Source organism: Chlamydotis macqueenii, chromosome 14 (assembly GCF_036417535.1).
Source record: "Chlamydotis macqueenii isolate bChlMac1 chromosome 14, bChlMac1.mat, whole genome shotgun sequence".
NCBI lineage: Eukaryota > Metazoa > Chordata > Aves > Otidiformes > Otididae > Chlamydotis > Chlamydotis macqueenii.
In genome coordinates, this window is record NC_141569.1 from 1,918,729 (window position 1) to 1,938,113 (window position 19,385).

Below are 19,385 nucleotides of genomic sequence, written 5' to 3' on the forward strand. Positions count from 1 at the left end.
GGTGTGGTGGAGGGCAAAGCACGCTCGCCCAGCGGCTGTCCCGTGACGGCAGGAGCGGTGCCACCGCGGCTGCACCACACCGGGGCCTGGAGAGGTGTCGAGCCCCAGCGCACTGCTCAGCCCTGTACAAAGCCGTCCAGAGCCCGAGCGGCGCTGCCTGCGCCGGGCCGCGTTACGCGGCAGCAAATAAAAGATCCCGGACACCGCGGGTCATCGCCAGGCAAGGACAAAGGCAGAGCGGAGCCTGAGGAGGACGGTCCCACAGCCCTCCCTTCCCGCCCCAAATCACCCCGCGGACGGACTGAGGACCACGGCGGGGGGTGACGGGCAACCCATGCTGGGACTCTGCCGCATCCCCCCCTGAGGTGCGCTCCTCCGGTGCTCCAGCAGCACCCCTGCAGAAGACGACAAGCCCCCAAACGAGGGGTTTTTAATAACGAAGCTGTTGGCACACTCGCCCCATGGTGGGATCTCAGTCCAGCGGTTTATTCAAAGTGCGGTTGCCCTGGTGCCATCAGATCTCACGCTGTTGCCCCGAATTCTCCGTAACGGAGCGCAGCCTGCAGCCCTTTCACCCCAGCTCCCGAAGGACGCTGTCCACAGAGCCCAGCAGCTCCTGGAAATAGCCGTCCCTGTCGCCCGCCCTCTGCTCCTCCGCCGCCAGCTCCTCGTACTCCCTGCGCAGGAGGCCGAGCGTGCTGCTGAGTGCCCGGTCCCCCCGGAAGCGCTCCTTGCAGAAGGCCATCAGCACGCTGACCGTCTTGAGGACCTTCTCCCGCGTGTCGTGCTCCGGCACGGCCAGCAGGTTGGACACCACCACGCACCAGTCCTGCTCCACCACTGCCGGGACCAGCTTGACTTGCCGGTACTGCTGGATTTTCTCTTCCAGTTGATCTCCATGCTGCGAGTCCTCCAGCAGCATCTGTGGGAAGGGGCGGGACATGGATTAGCATCCCTATCGGAGAGCAACCGCTCCCAGGAGGTGACACATGCAGGAGAGGAGGACGCATGCTGCGTGACGCCTGCCTTGGAAGAGGACCAAGAGGAGGTTGTGTCCCGGTTCCCTGCTGCCCATGCATGAAGTTGGCCCCAGGGGCTGGTTGCCCACCCTGGAGAGCTTTTGGTGGCCGGGAGGTTCAGCATCACACAGCCCTGAAAGGGAACTCGAGGGGACGGAGGGTCAGCGCAAAGCCTGTGAAGCCTCTGGGTCAGTGCTCAACAAACAAACACCGCTGCCCGGCCTTGTGCTGCTCCACAGAAGAGATGGCTATCTCCATCTGCTCCAGCCACGGCCAGACCTCCCGGCCTGGTCCAGAAAACCCCAAACACTGACAGGGACGGTGCCGAGAGCAGGAAGGCACTCAAGGGGACAAGGGTGGACAGGGCCACCGGCCTTCCCAGCGAGAGACCTGCTCCAAGCGGCACCGGGGCCGGCGGGGAGGAAGGGAGAGCTCCTGCCACCACCCAGCACCTTCTGCAGCTTGGCTGGCGGAGTGGCTCCGCTCCCCGACACAGCACTCCTCCCGGCCTGGCTGGCAGCCCCCTCCCATAATTACTGTGTCTGTGCTTCGCTAATTAGTTCTGAGTGGGCTGCTCGGCTTGGAGCGCTGCAGGCAGCCGAGGGATTGAAACCCAGCCCTGGGGAAGGGAGAGCGGCCAGCGTGCCCAGAGGCTGCCGGGAGAAGCGACGGGACAGCCGGGTGGGTCCCTGGGGGCACCTCTGCCATCCCCTCCGACCCCTTCACCAGCTTGGCCACGGACTCCCGCGGCCCCGGGGCGGCTGCTGGAGAGAGCTCGGGGGCGCGGTTTTCTCTCACCGATTTACGAGACGTGGGGGGGATAACGCCAAGGAGACATCCCAAGGGCTCTCCCATCTCCACGAAGGGGCTGGGATCGATACACAGCATTCCCAGTTCCAAGGGCAGCCAAAAAATCCTTGTTTTAACAAAAACCCCAGAACCTGCCGGGCCTGCGGAGCGGGGAACAGATGGAGCTGCCAGAGGGCGGCCGTGAAGCGCGCAGCAGGAGCGACGGGAACGGGTCGGGGACGATGCCCGCGGCGGCTCCCGTTCCACGCGGGAACCGGCCAGGATCGCTGCGCCTTACAGCCAGCACCTGGCGAGATCTCAGAGCCGCTAAAATCATCTGCGGTTGCGGTTTAATGAAAAAGGATTTACGCTCGCTCTGGTGCTGGGTCAGCCCCTCCTCACCCTCGTCCCGCGAGGGTGCTCAACAGCCCCGTTGGCTCGGCGAGGGGGCGAGCTGCGAGCGGCCGGCCGGGTCCCGTCCCCCCGCCCCGGCTCCTCACCTTCTCCACGATGAGGTCGTAGAGGAGCGTCACCACACGGACGTGCAGGGTCTCCATCCCCTTCTGCCGGAAGAGGCTCCGGAGGACCTGGAGGCCGCCCAGCTTGAGGAACTGCTGCTGGGCGTAGGGGAAGTGCCTCAGCATGGAGGACAGCGCGAAGAGAGCCTGGGGGGGAGAGGTCTGTCAGCACACTGGCCGTGGCCGCCACGCTTGGCGCAGCCTCTCTTCACGGCGTCCCACCGGGACAGGACGAACACGCTCCCGCCCGCTCGTGCGGGGCCCCCCAGCAGACGCCTCCAAACCCCTCCTTGCTGAGGGGCATCTCCAGGAGCCCCCTTCTCTCCCAGTCCCAACCTCCCCAGCGCCGGGAGGCTGCCCAAACTCGAGTGACTCCCACCCAAACTCCGACCCGGGCTGTCAGCGCGCTTGTGAGAGCGATAACCCGGAGGAACCCGTGGCCAGCACCCAGCCAGACCCAACGCCAGCGCTGCTCCTCGCCGTTTGCCCAGACTGGTCCCCAGTACGGAGCCCGGGTACAGGCTAAGGATGGCGCAAAGCAGGGCCTGGCACTGCTCGGCAGAGCCTGAGCCCCTCGAGACGATTCGGAAGCCTGGGGAACAGCCTCCCTCTTGCACCCACGCAGCCGGAGGGCAAGACCATGCTGTTTCCCAGGACGCGTCCCCAAAACAGGGCCTGTCAGGGTGTAGCACTACGCACCTCTCAGCGAGACACCAGCATGCCTGCGCTTGCCTCCCAGGCCTCCAGCGCTAACGCCGCGGAGGCAGTTAGGGGCCAAGCGCTGGATTTTACGCTGCTCTGCTTTGACGCCCGCGGTTGGCAGAGGGGACGGGCTGCTGCCGCCCGAGCCGGGACGGGGACGCCGGCTCCTCCGCACACGGGCAGACCACGCGTCCCTGCTCTCCGCAGACAGACGCAAGCCGACATCCGCTTGGTCCCGGCTCACAAACGGCTCACCTGGTCCCGTTTGTTTCTATTTCCCACCTTCCGAGTGGCCAGCAATGACTGGGAGGATGTTTCTGTCTCCGTTCTTAACCGCAGGCCAAAGGACCGCGGAGGGCACAAACGCGCTTCGGGCCTCGCTGTGAGCACCGGGACGGAAAACCCCGCAGGGCAGGAGCCGTGGGCCGCCGCCCCGCACGGAAAGGGGCTGGGGCGCCGGCCTGCCCTCAGGCCCCTGGGCTGGGAAGAGACGGGAGAGCGGGCACAGCACGGGAACTGGGAATGAAAAGCCTCTGTCCTCCTGGAAAAGGGGGTCCAGCCCTCGGGGGCTCTGGTGAACGCAGGCAACGTTGAGCTCATGTCTCCCGCTCTTCTCCAGGAGCTGCTGTGCTCAGGCTCACCGGGAAGAATCACCCTGTGCCCAGCACCCAGGGGTTCGAGGGATGCTGGTGAGGGCCTCCGCACGCCCAGCCACCCCTTCCCACCCCAGAACGAGCTGCAGACCAAGCCACGGGCACTCCTGGGAGGCATTTCTGGGCAGGGAGCATGCTGCGGTGCCCGTCTCCGGCCAGGACCCCCTCCCACCCATGGCCAAAAGCAAAAAGGTTCCCCAGCCCCTCCCATCCTCGGAGCACCCTCACCACGGACTGAAGGGGAACATGTTTGCGCGAGCTCGTTAAAACCCTGGCAGCACAACCCTGTTTGTGGAACATTACGGTGCGTCAACAATGAATAGAAGAGCTGGTGGCTCCCTCGCCCCACCGGACCCCCTCTCGCAGGAGGTCACCGTGTTAAACGGTGGGGCTAGGTTTTCGGGAACAGCCGGATAATTTTACGGCCCATAAACAGAGGCGGCCCCGCACGCTAAAGCGAGGGTAATGAGATCTCACGCTCCAGGGAGCTCGGCGAGGAGGGAGGGAGGCAGGCAGCGAGCAGGCCCCCACCCCGACAGACAGCGCTGCACATTTGGCTGGGGGCTCTCGGCGCCGCTCGGCTCCTCCAGAGCCGCCGCCAACGGCGGGACGCGGGGCTGGCTCCGGCAATTAGCTCCCCAAACGTCAGCTCCTATGTTTGTCAGCCTCCGACCGTCCTGCGGGGACCCTCGCCTCTCCTCCCAGAGGAGCCGCGACGCCCAGCCCCATCCCCGCGGGGGGCTTCACCCAGAAGCGCACCCCGCTCGCTCACCTTCTTCTTGACGGCCAGGGGTTGTTCCGTGGCCAAAATGACCAGGAGCTTCTGCAGCGCACCCCCCTCGATGGCTTCCACCTGGACTTTGGGGTTGCTGTGGGGACAAGAGCAAAAGGCAGGTGACCAACGGAGCGGGGCAATGTAGCCTGATCCCAGAGCAACCCCCCAGCTCCCAGCGACCACGGCTGGCAGTCACGGAGAAGCTGCGAAGCCCTACGGGCCCCCCCAAACACGGCACACGACTGATGGCACCAGGGCTGGGAAGGGCGGACCAGACACCCACGTCACCCCGCCGTGTGCCCACGTCCCACCTGTCTTCCCCGGCAAGCAGCTCTCCCTTGCCTTTCCCTCACAGCTATTAATCCTCTCGCTTCCCATGACATCCATTCCTTAACAGCCTTCTTTTATTTCGGCTCTCGCTCTCCCCCCTCGCCTGCTGTCCACGTGCCAATTTATTTAAACGCTCCTGCGCTGCGACTCACCAGGAGAAAGATCCCACGTGTCCCCGCAGCCCCTGAATCACAAATTACCCCGCTCGCATCACTCACACGCCTTGTACTTGAAGTGCTTTCCCCCCAGGACTATAAATGGCTGAATTCATCCTCCTGTCAGCAAGAACCACGCTGGAATTTTGGGTCTGGGCGTGAGCAGCCGCCCCGGGTACCAGCTGCCCGGGCAGGGGCGCCCTGGCCACACAGACGCTTCGCAAGCCCATTGCTGGTGCGTATTTGAAGGTGGCAGGGAGGTGAGACGCCGCAGGCTCCCTCTTTGGCAGGGCTCTCACAGCTGGAGCACAACGCCCACATCCCTGATCCCGCGTCTCCGGCACTGCGAGGAAAAGCTCCGGCGCTCCAGCCTTCGCTCGACTTGGAAGCAGCAATCGCACTGCGGGCAGGCAAAGGTCACGCGTCCCTGCTACGGCAAAACCCCCACAGCCCTTCCCGCTGCCGGAGAGCTGCTGGGGCAGCCGGTGCCGAGCACCATCCGAGAAATGAGGGAGGCAGACAAGGTCACGAAAACCAAAAGCAGAGGACAAACGGACTTGGGCAGGGAGCAGCTTTGAAGGAAGCCGTGGCTCCCAGAAACACAGCAACGCGCTGGCTCAGCTGTGTCACCGCGGTGCCGGGCAGCGTCCCCAGCCCTCCCTGCTCCATCCAGACTCCGCTTCTCCCACCTTCAGGAGTCACCCACAGCCCAGAGGCAGCAGGTCCGGTGCGCGGGTTCCTGACTGCAATTGCCAGGCTGACCTCAAGGCAGGAAAAGGGGGGATCTCAAAAGCCACCTTAGATTTCTCCTTCCTCACCTGCTCGCTGCAGCAGGCACCCTGCCGAGGAGGGGGACACGGGCGACCCGCCTGAACAGGGCAGGAAGGAGAGAGAACCAACCCAGGCGCTTTGGGATCCTCCCGCTGATGAGATTTTCACAGCGTGGTCCATGCGTGCACCCGCAGAGCCCCGTGTGCCAGCGCTGCGGGGGGGACCTGACGCACGTGCCGAGGTGTGGTTATCCCCCATCCTCATCGTACCAACAGACACAGCAGAGTCTCCTGCAGCAGCAGGCCATGATTTTCCACCTCAGCACGGCGGAAACAACCCGTGCAGGCAACCCCCTCGCCCTGCGGAGCAGCGGTGGCATCTCTGATGGCCCAGCCTGGGCTCTGATTTTGGAGAGTCAGGAGTCAACGCAGGCGAAGAGCATCAGCCCCCAAACCTTCAGCTGCCCCCAGGCAACCCCTGCTCCCATCTCCATCTCAGCCGCAGTCACCCGGACAGCATCACGGCACCCCATCCAGCCTCAGTGACTCCTCCCAGGACAAAGATGAGAAGAGTACAACGGTGGGATGGAGGACAAACCGCTCCCAGAGCGCCCAGGGGTTGGATGAAGACCTGTTTAACACACCCCAGCTGCCAGGGCCGTGACCAGAGCCCTGCGCATCTCCAAAACGCACACAGCCACCACTGGAGACGGACAGACATAACCCTCCCGCCGTGCCAGGCTCCGCTGCAGCAGGAAGAAGAGGTTTTTGCCAGCTCTGTTTTTCCAGCGATGACAGCTTTGGGCTCTGTCTTGGTCTGCGTACCGTTGGGTCGTGCTCGTTTATACTTTGAGCTTTTCTAGGCGCGGCGCGGAGGCACGTTTCAACGCTGGGGCTCTGTGACCGGTGCGAATGAGAGGTGAAGCAGCCACAGCTGCGTTTCCAGACCCAAGGAGGAGCTGGCAACTCTTGACACTCAGAAAACACAACTTCTGATCCAAAAACCCGACCAAATTTCACACGCAGGTCACTGTGGGCAAGGGAGACCAGAGTATGTGCACAATAAGCTTGCAGACAGGCACTTTTCTGAGTGTAACGGCACCGAAAGGAGAATCTCCTACGCCAGAGACCTCTTAACGCCACTCAAAGAAAAGGCTACGTTTGGGATATCCAAGTTCTTTTGTCACATCTATCTAAAATAAATAATAAAAACTGTACAGCAAGGGACGCAACAGAAAAATTGGTCTGCCTTTTAATGCTTGGCTGGTCACCTGGAGGATTACATCTAATTAAAACCTCTGAACCACGGAGTTTTTGCCAAGGAGCATCTCCAGAGGCTAGGAAGTCTTCCTGGATGGCAGGCATGCCGCTTGCTTCTCACCGTTTCTGTTGTTTAACGTCTCTGCTATCACTGGTCCGGGCTTCACGCTAACAAAAAGGCTCGTCTGAGAGTTTAGAAAACTCGGCACAGATCTGTACAACTTACACTGTCAAGCCCAGGGAGAAGCAGCCTGAAGGAAATAAATACGATGAGACAGCGTGTGGGGCGCCCGCACGGGGAACTCAACCCGTGCGAAGCTGCTGATGGGTAAGGGGATGGTGGCAACAGGAATGGAATTGGCTGAAATGAAACTCTGAGGCGGGACGGGGATGGAACACAGCCTCCGAGGACATCCCGTGATGCTACAGTGATGGCAGAGATCTAGGTGCGCTCAACAGGCGAGATGAACCAGCCCCAAACCTGGGTGAAGAACAGCCACAAGGCTATGGGGACTCAACACAAGTGCCGTGTTCGGGTTCAAGCAGCTTCCCAAGAGACCCCTATGTGCTAAACAGCCCCGGTTTGCCCTGGGAGGACCCACCCTGACTGCAGGGTCACACCACATCCCTCCAAATGTGGCCCTCACTGCACGTCTGACATCCTTGTGCCTCCCAGTCACGTTGCCCACGTCCCTCACACCCATCTCTCTCTCATTCTGTTCCTGAAGAGAAGAAAACAAGGCTGGGTACAGGCTCATCGTGACTGATCCATGAGGAAACCTCCTGGATGCTGGGACAGGCTGGGGCTAACAGGCATGCTGCTGGTGTTCACGCCGGCCAAGATGCCTTGAGCAGGGGTGAGGAGCTTGGGGAAACCAGCAGGAATCTCTACCACCCGCCGGTGCCCACACCATTGTTCCTGAGCAGCTCCTGAGAAAGCTCCATCCCTTGCAAGGTGGGCTTTGTTCTTTAGCAGAAGTTCCTGAACTTCTTGAGACATGGAGAACCTGGGAACATCTCTCGGCACAGGCCATCAGACGCGCTGCACATGGATCCTGGAGACGATACCCTCTTTCCCAGGGCGCAGGTCTACTCTCCGTGCTTTCAAATCCCAGCTTGGGCTGATCCTCCACGCAACGCAAACTGTCCCTGCTGCCTGCAGAGCTCCTTGCTCCTCCCCACCTCTCCCAGGGGCCTCCAGACGGGCTCACCGGGCAGCGGCGGGGCCGCCACCCACACTGCAGCACTTAAGACGCACCACCTTGACCACGAAATGAACACCATTTGTTTCCCACTGCTGCCTCCTTCCGAAGCTCCTGGAGCCGGGACGGTGCCGAGCACAGATTTCACGCGCCTTTTCGTCAGTGCGGTGCGTTTCCCTCGCAGTGGCCGGAGGAGGGTGACCGGGTGACCATGCCCTTCGACGGGGAGGGGAAAAACACAAGCAGGGGAGAGAAAGCCAAGAGAAAAGCTCCATCCGAGCTTCCTGCTGCAGCTCATGGCGGCAGAAGGAAACACTCCATTTCCCGCTAGTTTATATTGCGCTGCGTTGGAGTTACAACTTCCCACCGGGGGCCAGAAATTATTCCAGTCAAGGCTTGTTTGTCAGAACGCCGCCAGCCTCAACAGCAAAAGCAATAAAAACAAGGGCTGACGCGCCGCTGTCAGCGCCATCGGAGCAAAATGGACGTGAAGCTGCCGCAGTGCCCCCGGCGACCAGTCCTGCCCTGGGCGGGCGGCGAAGGCAGAGATGGGACCCAGTACCTTTCACCAGTTGCTGGTCAGGATGTTTGCACCCTTCTTCCTTTGTAATCCCATTAAAGCTCTTTGTGGAAGCAGCAAGACTCAGGACCGGGATGACCAGCCCGAGGAGCCACCAGCACGATGAAGGCTTCCTGGAGGAGAGGTGGTCTCACAAGCTGGGAACAGAGCCCTCCGAACAGCTTGCCATGCCCTCACGCCTTGCCGTTGGGCTGTTAGGGACGCGCTGGTGGGACGGCTGCCATTCCCCCCCAGACGATGCTCAGGGCATTGCTAGGGAGCAGCACTGGCACGTGGGATGCAGCTGCTGCTCCTGAAAATCAAGCATCTGCCATTTTCACTGGCAAACTCATCACATGCTCCTGTTTTGCTGCAGAAGGGATTTTTGAAGAGCACAATCCGTTCAGAGACACCCTTACCCTGTCCTCCTAGGATGACCCCACGTACACACGTGCAAAGTTAAGAGAGACTTTCCAAAGTTTGTCCAGACTGCGCACGCGAGGGGCATGGGGAGAATGAGAAGCAGCAACGCAGCCCTGAGGCTACAGAGGCTCTTGAGTTAGATGGGAACTTGCAATGCAGCAGCAAAATTAGATTTAAATTAAAAAAAAAAAAAAAAAAAAAAAAAGGAAAGCCAAGCGGTGCGGAGGGGCTTGGGGACTCGGAAGCACAGAGCAGGGCAGGCAGGCAAACGCCTTCGTCTCTACTGCTCCGGCAAGGACACTCGCAGAATATTTATTTCTTGCTCTGCTTGTTGTACAAATCGCATGAGACCTCAGGAAAAAAAAGGGTCACCTCCTTACTCTGAGCATCCTGCTGAAGCCAGGCAGGGAAAGGCCGGAGCAGGGTGCTGAGCACAGCACTTCCGCCCCGGCTGGAGCGTGTCCTGCTGCGGAGGCAGCTGCGCGCCCGCTCCCGTGGCCCCGCACCCTCCCCGGGGCGCTGGGAGGTAAGTCTGGAGCTCACGCTTTCATCAAAGCCCGGCGTGAGGCGAAGAGGCATGATAATCACCGGGCTAGACAGGACTTAATGGGTCTCTTCTCTCCTCAGAACCCGCGGTCTGCGCTGCCGTGTGGGAAATCAAAGCCGGGGATCAAAGTCTGTAAGTCTGTGAAACAACCTGAAAAATTTAGTAGAGTCTGTTTAGCTTGTGCTGTAACCTGAGGATCAGAAAGAGGCAGCGCGGCTTACACCTCGCCCTCCCACTCCCCAGCTTTCACTCCAAAACCTCTTAACGAAGAAAACGAGAGCTAAGCTCGAGCCTTCAACGGCGCTGCCCTGAAACACAGCTCCAAGCCTGGCCTGGCTTCCTGCGCCGCTCAAGCCTCCGCAGCTGGGTAGGAATCAAAAGGCAACGGAAAAGGTCATTTTTGTGAGCCCTGGGAGCCAAAAAAAATACAAGCGGGGTCACGCGTGAAAAGGCCAACAACTTTTTCAGAGGCCTTGGTATTTGGAAGATTTTTGACAGCTCTTGTAAGTATATTCACGTTAAAATTACCTGACAAGTAATAGAGAGAGAAAACTGATCGTTAGGACGTCAGCGTTTAAGGGTCTGACTGGAATTCAGTAACTCCAGCCCGGACTACAGCTGTAAATGTGAGACTGTGACTGAGGGCAGAAAAAGGGGGCAGGATGATCAGCAGCTCGTTAATACTCGCATGATTGAATTTCAGATTGCAGGTTTAGGGAAAAAAAAAAAAAAAGGCATTAAAATAGTCCAAGTGAGGAGTGACACAACCAACCAGGCTGTCTGGAGGAGGGACGGAGCACGCACCCCCCCAAAGCCCCCAGCGGGCCCGCGTGCCGCAGGACTGGCCTAGAAAGCCCCTGAGCGTCCGCTCCGACCCGCGTTTACCACAGACACAGCCCTTCCGAGCCACGACTTGGGGAGATGAAAACCACCCGGCACAACGGAGCCCTGAGGAGCTGTGCCGCTCACAATACGGCGCAGGAGAAAGCGGGGGTAAGGGGGGAAACCTGACAAAAGCAAAACCAGGCCTCAGCAGGCAACACAACACAACAATTTGTGCGGAAGATGTGAAGCATAAAAGAGGTGTTAGATGTTCAAAAGCACAGAATATAGGAGAGACATAAAATAAAACCCCGAGAAGATGAAAATCTCCACTTCAATGCAGCGCTGCCTTCTCACTTTCCACCAAGCCGGGCGCCCGTCGCAGCAGCGGGGGAGCAGCAGCGTCCCTGCGAGAGCGGCGCGGCTCCTCGTGACACAACGGATCACACGGACCTGGGCAGGGGTTTTAACGAGCAATTAAGTTATTGAGTATTTGCTGCTAAGAGGAGAAGAGAACGGCAGAGAAGGAGCTGGAGCGGAGTAGGTGGCTCTGTGATGGGCTGATGTGGTACTTACACCGAGGGAGCGTGAGTCACCCCAGAGACGCAGAAACAGCGTGGGAACTGCCTGGGAAAGGCTTTGGCTCGCCATCGACCATGTATCTGCGTCCCAGGCACCCACAAGAGACAGCTGAACTTCTTAGGAGCTCTGCAACGACGCTGCTCGAGGAGGACTGTAACGGCTCAGGATGGCCAGCCCCGAGCTCCCTGGGGACGCAGCGGCACTGGTTCACCGGGGGCAATCCCTGCTCTCAGACACACAGCGTACCTGGGAATGGAGCTTCCAGCCCTTCGCAGTCGCGATTTCAAGCTTGAAGCATAGAGCAGAGCTACTTCTCGCAGCGCGGCCGGGCCGAGAGCCGTCGAGAGCCCCGCAGGGAGGGGACCGGCCCGCCTAGGCCCGGACACGGCAAGGCTGAGGCCATGGATATTTTAGAACAGGAAAAAAAAAACCAAACAGACGAGCTGCAGTGCCATAATGTAGCATAACAGATGGATAATTAGATTTATATGAAGAGCTGTAAAAGTAAGCAATTAAATAAAACCAGCGAACCCGCCGCAGCGAGACAGCTCGCAGGGGCGCAGAAAGCCCCAGCGCAGGGGAGCGTGCGGCAGAGCCGGGGCACTCGGCTGGGTCAACCCAAACAAGGAGCTGCCCAAAGCACAACTGCTCCAGAGAGGAGCGATGCGAACAGCGGGACCGAGCGGAGTAGAAGAGGGAATGCCAGCTCCGGACAATAAAATCTGGGATTCTCGGGGCTACTGCTGTCACCCTGGCAGCACGGAGCCGGAGGAGCCAGGTAGGAAGCAGCACCATCAAGGCCAGCCCATCTTCTCCATCCTCCTGACAGCGGGGCCCGAGGACAGGCTCTGCTTCCTCAGAGGCCGCGTTAATAAACAGCCAGCGATTCCTTCCGCGTGCACGCAGGACTCATTTATTTCCACGCCGTTTCAGCCCACAAAACCAGTGTTGATTTCTTTTCCAGAATCACAATGCAGCAAGGAACAACGCTGCAGGATTAATACCAGTCCTTGAGCTCGCCCGGGGCTTTTCATCACAGGGATTTCAAAGCACCCCCCGATTTACAGACGGGGAAACTTCAGCACTGGCAGAGCGTCGGCAGTAGCACCAGGGCGCAAGCTGGGCTCCTGCCTCCCCGCTCCTCCTCTTTTTCACTCCTTTTCTCTCTGCACACCTCCAGCCTCCCAGCTCCAAACTCACCTGGGCTAGGATGGTGGCAAGAGCTTGTCCCTCCCACGCTCCTTCCTGCTGCTGCAGGACCCCTGAACAGGACCCTTCAGCCACAGCAACCCGCAGCGGGGCGGCTCTGCACGACGCATCCCCGCGAGATCTGCCAGGTCACACCGAGCGTAACGCAGGGCACGAAAAGTTACTCAAATATTCCGACAAAACCGACTCACACACCTTAGGTGACGAGAAAACACTGCAACAAGCTGTCAGAAAGCACCGCAAGACGACAGCCCGGCTCCTAACGCTGCGGTTACATTCTCCAGCGGCAGCAAGCGCCTCACGCATCCTACTAATAATCTTGAGAGACGTTAAAAGGTGGCCTGAGGCCAAGACCTTTGATTTTTATTCGCTTTATTTGCTTGCTTGCTCATTTGAGCTGATTTTTCTTTAAGACAAGTGCTAATAATATTTAAAAAAAAGGAAGCCTTTGCCTGGCGTGTCCCTGTCGGGAACGCCGGCGGAGCGCAGGCACTCTCCAGCTCTGCCACGCGACACAAGGCGAAGTGTGAGAGCAGGCACTTCGCCGCTCTCCCCCAGCAGCGGCTCCACTGCGCCCTGTCCTGTTTTAACCCCGCCATCTGTTCCGCAACGCTCCGCACTCCTCCCGCAACCGAGGAAGGCGGTGCGGCGCATCCAGCCCGTCTTGCTCTCATCTCCCACCCGTTTCGCCCAGGGCCGTGCCCCCGAGCACCCCCGGGCGCCGCGGTGGAAGGTATCGCTCAAACAACCGACGCGCTCGTCGCTGGCGAGCCGCATCTCAACCCAGCCCGCTGCTCCACGGGGAAGGGAAGGCGTGGGATCACACCCGCTGCCATGGCATCTCCTGAACTCCGGCTGTTCCTAGTCCCGCCGGGTTGAACGGAGCTATTAGAACCATTTCAGACCAGAAACGTAGATTTGTTTCACTGAGTCATGATTGAAAACCGCGATTTTGCTCCGTTCACAAGAGTAAATCAACACCTTGCAAATGCCAAGCGCAGATTTCGGCTCCAAAAGCGAAGCCTGGGGAACACTTCCAACCGGAGAGAGAACAGAAAAGCTGCATCTGCAGAAGCTGGGAAACCTTCTCTCATTTCTCTGGTTTTCATGAACAGAAAGCATGACCTGTGGAACTCCAGCTCCTGCAGAAATCTAACGACCCCATTCTGCACCAAGTGACTTAATAACGTGCTAACAGCAGGAGAGCCGCCCCGCCACGGGACCAGGGACCGGCACGCTGCCACGCAGCCCACGGACGATTCCAAGCCAGTTCCCGGGCGGGAAGCCCTCGAGGAAAATTTGGGAGTCACAGAAAGCACCAGCAATTCTTTCTGCTTTCTGACTCATCCCTCCTCAAACGCCCACACGCCGCGGCAGAGGAGGCTGGAGCTGCTACATTTAGGGTGACATTTAAGAATCAAGGTTGTGCTGCTGATGGCCATTAAAAATCCAACAGCGTTCTGCAGAAGCGAGTGGGTACTCACACGGGTGGCCCTGCCAAATATCAGCACAGCGGTAATTTTCCTAGCAGCTTCAGTTAGAAGATAAAGAAAAACGGAACCCACCTATAATTACTGTTATTGCTGGTGGTGGTGGCTTTTAAACATTCACTACGTACCTTTGTATTTTCTAACTACAAAATAAGCCGGAAACATTTCCCCAAACCTCACGAAGTCAGATTAATCTCTCTTAGCATCAGAACCGAGAAGTAAGACATCTAGCTCACAGGAGCTGCCCGGGCCCCCTCGGTGACGCGTTCCAAACCATGGTCTGCGCATCCCTGAAGACCCAACCACCATTCCTGTATTTCCGCAGGGCTTGCCCGGGCTAATCCAGGGCAAGGCTTTAGATTCGCTCTAAAGGGAGCTGCATCCACTTTGAAAAGTGTCTGAGGAATTCACGGCCACCAGCAGCAAGCGGAAACGATGATTTGCCCCATGGGAGACGGGGCTGTCCTTGACTCCTGTCTTATCTTACGAGGATGATTTGCCTTTTGGAGGCTCACTCTGTCTCTTCGGAGGTCTTTTTGTCTCTCACGTGGTTGGAGATGGAGCCTGGACAGTTAGCTCAGGCAGACACTCGTGAAGGAAGACTGAAGTAAGGTGATGTGGATCCCATCTTCAGAGAGAGGGTGAAGGAAAGGCTGAGAGAGCCTGATGGCCAGGCTGAGAGAGCTGGGGCTGTTCAGCCTGGAGAAGAGGAGGCTCCAGGGAGACCTGAGAGCGGCCTTCCAGTGCCTAAAGGGAGCTGCAGGAAAGGTGGGGAGAGACTCTTCAGCAGGGCCTGTTGCGATAGGACGAGGGGTAATGGTTTCAAAATAGAGGTAGGTAGATTTAGATTGGATACTAGGAAAAATTTTTTTACAATGCAAGTTGTAGAACACTGGAACAGGTTGTCCAGAGAGGCAGTGGATGCCCCATCCCTGGAACCATTCCAGGCCAGGTTGGCCGGGGCTCTGAACAACCTGATCTGGTTGGGGATATCCCTGCTCCTTGCAGGGGGGTTGGACTGGGTGGCCTTTAAAGGTCCCTTCCAACCCAAATCATTCTATGATTCTATGAAACACCTACAAATGCCTGAATCAAGCTGTCAAGGAGTTAAAATGACCATGCTGGCTAACAAAATACGGTAATAACGCCGTGAATTCACGTACGTATCTAGGAAACAAAGCTGCGGCAGGTCCCACAGCTGAACTGGGTGCTCAGAAAGGGCGGGAGCAAGGCGAGGAAGCAAGTTCAGAAGGGAACATCGTGCATAAAAGATGTAGTGGAGTAAGATAATTACGCAAGAAGAGGAGAATTTCAGCAGTGTGTCCTACATCGCTGACAGGTGGAGAGAATGGACACCTTGACAAAGAAAGCCAACGTGCCAGTTAAGTTTTAATGACCCTAAAGGTAAAGGGTGGAGCAGACTCAGCCTGGCAATGAAAGGGTCAGGAGCCAGAAAGATCTTGAGATGAACACTGTCCCTGTAACAGAGAGCAGGGATACCGGCGTCAGAGGTGGGTTCTGCGAGGCAGGAGACACGGGCTTGGTCACCGAGGCAGAAGAAAGCTCCGAGAGCTGAGAGCGGTTGGGGAAGACGAGACACCTCGATTCAGAAACAGCTGGGAGGAAGCGGGGTTCAATTTATTCAGCGCTCTGGAACAGTGGAAGGACATACGCCACGCAAAAGTGAGTTGTGATGATCGCTTCCCACTGCTAGGCTTCGTTAGGAGAGGACAGGAAGGTGACACAGCCAGAAGCTCACACATGTGCTGCGAAGGTGCAGGAGGAGAGGAGCCGTGCCAGTAATCACCAGGATGTAAAACCAGTAGATCACAGCCCAGTAAACAAGTCTGGGTCTGCGCTCCTGGCTGCCTCGTACTGGGGAGAGAGGGAAGGCACTGCCCCACGGGTGTTGGGGTGCTCTGTCTGCCTCTGGAAGCTGTAGATGTTCAAGGGCATCACCTCAGAAACTCATGGTCCTAAACCGATGCTCCCTGCCCGAACGGACACTCACGAACCCGCGTGGGAGCACCCTGCGCTGAGCTGGTGTAGAGTGTCTCTTTGCCAAGGTCCACCAGCCCAGCACATGGCACGCAGGCTGATCTGGGGCCGTTCACACAGGGGAGGCTGCCACAGCCTCCAGCTGAGCACACAGACCCTAGGAGATGAGAAACCACCTGCTCTGCGCTAATGATTAATGACGTCCTCCTCCCTTGGCCATCCCCTGGAGAGGGAAACGCTGGCCTCCTTCCCCAGCAGAGCTGCAGACAACCAGTCTGTGACGATGAGATAAGCGCCCACAAAAGCCCTGCCGCCTTCTGTCCCTACTTACATCCCTCCCTCTCTGCTCCCCTCAGCAGCAAGGACACCAGTTTGCCCCCAGTCCAAGGAGAACCGGTATAGCTCTTCGTCCTCCCTTACTGTACCAGCTGGCTTCACCTTCCCCAGAGCTGCTGGTACGGAGTGGCACCAGCACAGCAAGGCGAGGTGGCCCCCAGGCTCAACGCAGAGTCCAGGGGATCGCAGGGGACATGACCCATCCGAGCAGCTGCCTGGAAACCATCACCCCGTGGAGGATCAGTCATCACACTGACCCTCTTCCTTCCCCCTCCTCTCCTTCCTATTGTGCAAAAGCACAAAAAACTTCTCTGTTTGATCTCAACCGACCAATTTGAAACTCAGCCATGGATGCCATCTATGGCTCTCCCCCAGGAGGGCTCGCTGGGCAGCAAGAGCCGGAGACAAATCGATTATCGTGTTGGGAAACAGGACTCGGATGGGCTTTAAGTCCATCTTGCAGGACCATTATGTTTAGTTCCAATGCCCTCTTCTTGTATGCGTTCTCCACAAATTCCCCAAACGCAGCACGAATCTTCTCACATGCCTGCCGCAGGATGAATCTGGGCAAGTTCCCAGTCCTCAAACGCTCATCCGTGTTTACATCCTTCACGCTGCGCTGCGACGGCATGCGTCGCACAATGCCTTGGACGATCTGGGTCCACGTATTGATGGCAACGGACCTCCGGGTTTCACAGCACAAATCCGGGGACGTACGGCTGACCGTGGACGCGATACCCGTTCCCGAAATGTAGGCCACAAAGCTCCTTTACTTCTGCTTTCGCTTGTAAATCAGGAGCTTACATATGTAATTGGCCTAAACCCTAGGAGCAAACAACAGCAGCGGCAGGCGGTGCCAGCAATTATTCATGCCTGCAATAAATGCTGTGAAACGGAAAGCCAGCCTTTCGGAATCTGGCTCCTCACCGCACATACAACAAAAACCAAGAACTCACTTGTGGGGCTTGGCCAGTGGAGGTTTTTTTCATTTTCAGGGAGAGGTTGAGGCAGGTAAGGATTTTTTTTTTTTCCTTTTTTCATTCTATAAAAACGCCACTCATGCCTACGCTCAGGTCAGGGGTGATTCTGGCTGTGTTCCAGAGTTCTGGAATAAGCCCAGTGGTGGGCACAGAGGACAAATTGGCCCCGCCAGTTCAGAGAGGGGGTCTCTGGGAACAAGCACAGCTGATCCCCAGCCAGCCCTTCTTCCCCGCCTCTGCGCTGAGCCAGCAGCCAGCCTGCAGACGAGCCAACAGCCCTGGAGATGACCCACAACCACTTCTGGCCAAACAACCACGTGGCGTTATTCCGTACAAGAGCGGAGATGCTGGCTCCGTGTCTCGGACAGGTCCTACCAGTTAACGACAGCATCCTCGCTGATAAATCACTCCGTCGGCTCGAGCACACTGCCTCTCTTCACTCTCTTCAACCAACCGTGGCTACGTCTCGCTGCAGCACGGCAACGTGGCCGCCCTAGGGCTCACGGGATGAAAGGTGCGATGAGAGCATTCTGCGACGCATGCTTCTCACCCACGACACCAGAGCAACCTCTGTAGAACTCTTCTAGCACATTGCTGAAAATCAGCGTGGTCTTCCTCGATGGCAAAGACCCACTGGCAATAGAAGTCCACCCACTGGGTGCTCCTCACAAGCCCCGCAGGCAACACCCTGCTGAGATACCATCTCCTGTGAGGCCAGGCTGAGAGAGCTGGGGCTGTTCAGCCTGGAGAAGAGGAGGCTCCAGGGAGACCTTAGAGCAGCCTTCCAGTGCCTAAAGGGGGCTGCAGGAAAGGTGGGGAGAGACTCTTCAGTAGGGCCTGGTGTGACAGGACGAGGGGTGATGGTTTCAAAATAGAAGGAGGCAGATTCAGATTGGACATAAGGAAAAAAATTTTTACCCTGGGGGTGGTGGAGCACTGGCCCAGGTTGCCCAGAGAGGCGGTGGACGCCCCATCCCTGGAAACATTCCAGGCCAGGTTGGCCGGGGCTCTGAGCAACCTGGTCTGGTTGGGGATGTCCCTGCTTCTGGCAGGGGGGTTGGACTGGGTGGGCTTTGAAGGTCCCTTCCAACCCAAACCATTCTGTGATTCTATGATTTTTAGTCTTTGAATCGCTTTAACAATTACCAAGGTTGAAAGGTGTCACCCCAGTGAGCAAAAGGAGGGAGGATGGAGCAACTGTCAGGGAGCAGACCCGCAGCCTGATGTGCTGGGAGGCACCACGCAGGTGTGGGTGACTACCAGCACCCCTGCACACAGCAAACTAGCATGCCACCCACACCAGTGCCCTGAAAAGCAACGTACCAAGTCTTCTCTTTGGTCCTTGCTGAGTGAAACACACGATCACCTACCACAAGATCCTACAGATGCCCTTCCACACACACTTCCTCATACACCGTTGGCCAAAGGCTGCAGGAGCTGTGGTCCAGCAGCTTTGCTGGCCTCACGTTCCTCCAGCATCACATCAGCCCTTTGCTGCCTCAGCGCTCATGGGGCAGCAGCAGTTTTCTCCCATTCCAGCAGTGACTTGAAGCACAGCAGTAGCAGAGACCTTTGACGTGCTTTGGACCTCCAAGGGTAGAAGGTCTGAGGTACTGATGGACTTCCTTAACCATGAATGAACCGTTTTATGGTCTCCTTCCGCGTTTCCAGTGAGTTTTCTCCTGCTTTAAGTGGTGGCTGAGCATGAATGGGAAGAACTCTGTAAGGACTGCTCTCCTTCCCTTCGCTACGTAAATCTTCAGAAATTTTCTGTAACTACCAAGTTTTAGCATCTTCTGAAGGAAACCGCACTCATCACAGCTCAGAAGGGACCTTTTGGCCTGATCTCCACTAGAAAACCTGCCAAACGGATCCTCCCATCTCACAATTAACAGTGAGAGAGACTCTGCTGTACCGGGCGATGCGGTGCTGCTATGACAACAGGAACGAGAGACTTGTTAAGGGTCTCATCGAGAGGGATAACGAGCAATCACAGCTCACAGAGAAGGCAGGAATCAACGAGAGCTGTTGATATCACAACGTTTTGCCGGACTGGGCCAGGTACTCGGCGAGCTTTGAAAGGTCGACTCGCGCTGCTACCGCATGTCGCCGTGAGTACAACTCCTGAGGACAGGTGGATTCCCGGGGAGTCGAGATGAATATTCATGAAGGGATGCGGTTTGGGAGAGGAAATGAATCAAGCGTGACAAATGCCGCCTATTAGGAGAAGAGGGCGGTGTCTATTTTTAGCGGAGTTAAGCAAACA

At 57.9% G+C, this 19,385-nt stretch overlaps 1 protein-coding gene across 6 annotated transcripts in view; it reads right to left on the minus strand.

Moving 5' to 3' along the window:
• Positions 1-467: 467 nt before the first annotated feature.
• The window catches only part of SIL1 (SIL1 nucleotide exchange factor), a 105,579-nt gene continuing 86,661 nt past the window's right edge, over positions 468-19,385 (minus strand). For all 6 annotated transcript variants that reach the window (XM_086758678.1, XM_086758677.1, XM_086758676.1 and 3 more), the window contains 3 exons: positions 4,454-4,550; positions 2,309-2,473; positions 468-922 (listed from right to left, as the gene is read on the minus strand). In XM_086758678.1, the coding sequence (XP_086614804.1) occupies positions 572-922; positions 2,309-2,473; positions 4,454-4,550 (613 nt within the window). In that variant the 3' untranslated portion in view covers positions 468-571. The remainder of the gene's footprint in view (positions 923-2,308; positions 2,474-4,453; positions 4,551-19,385) is intronic.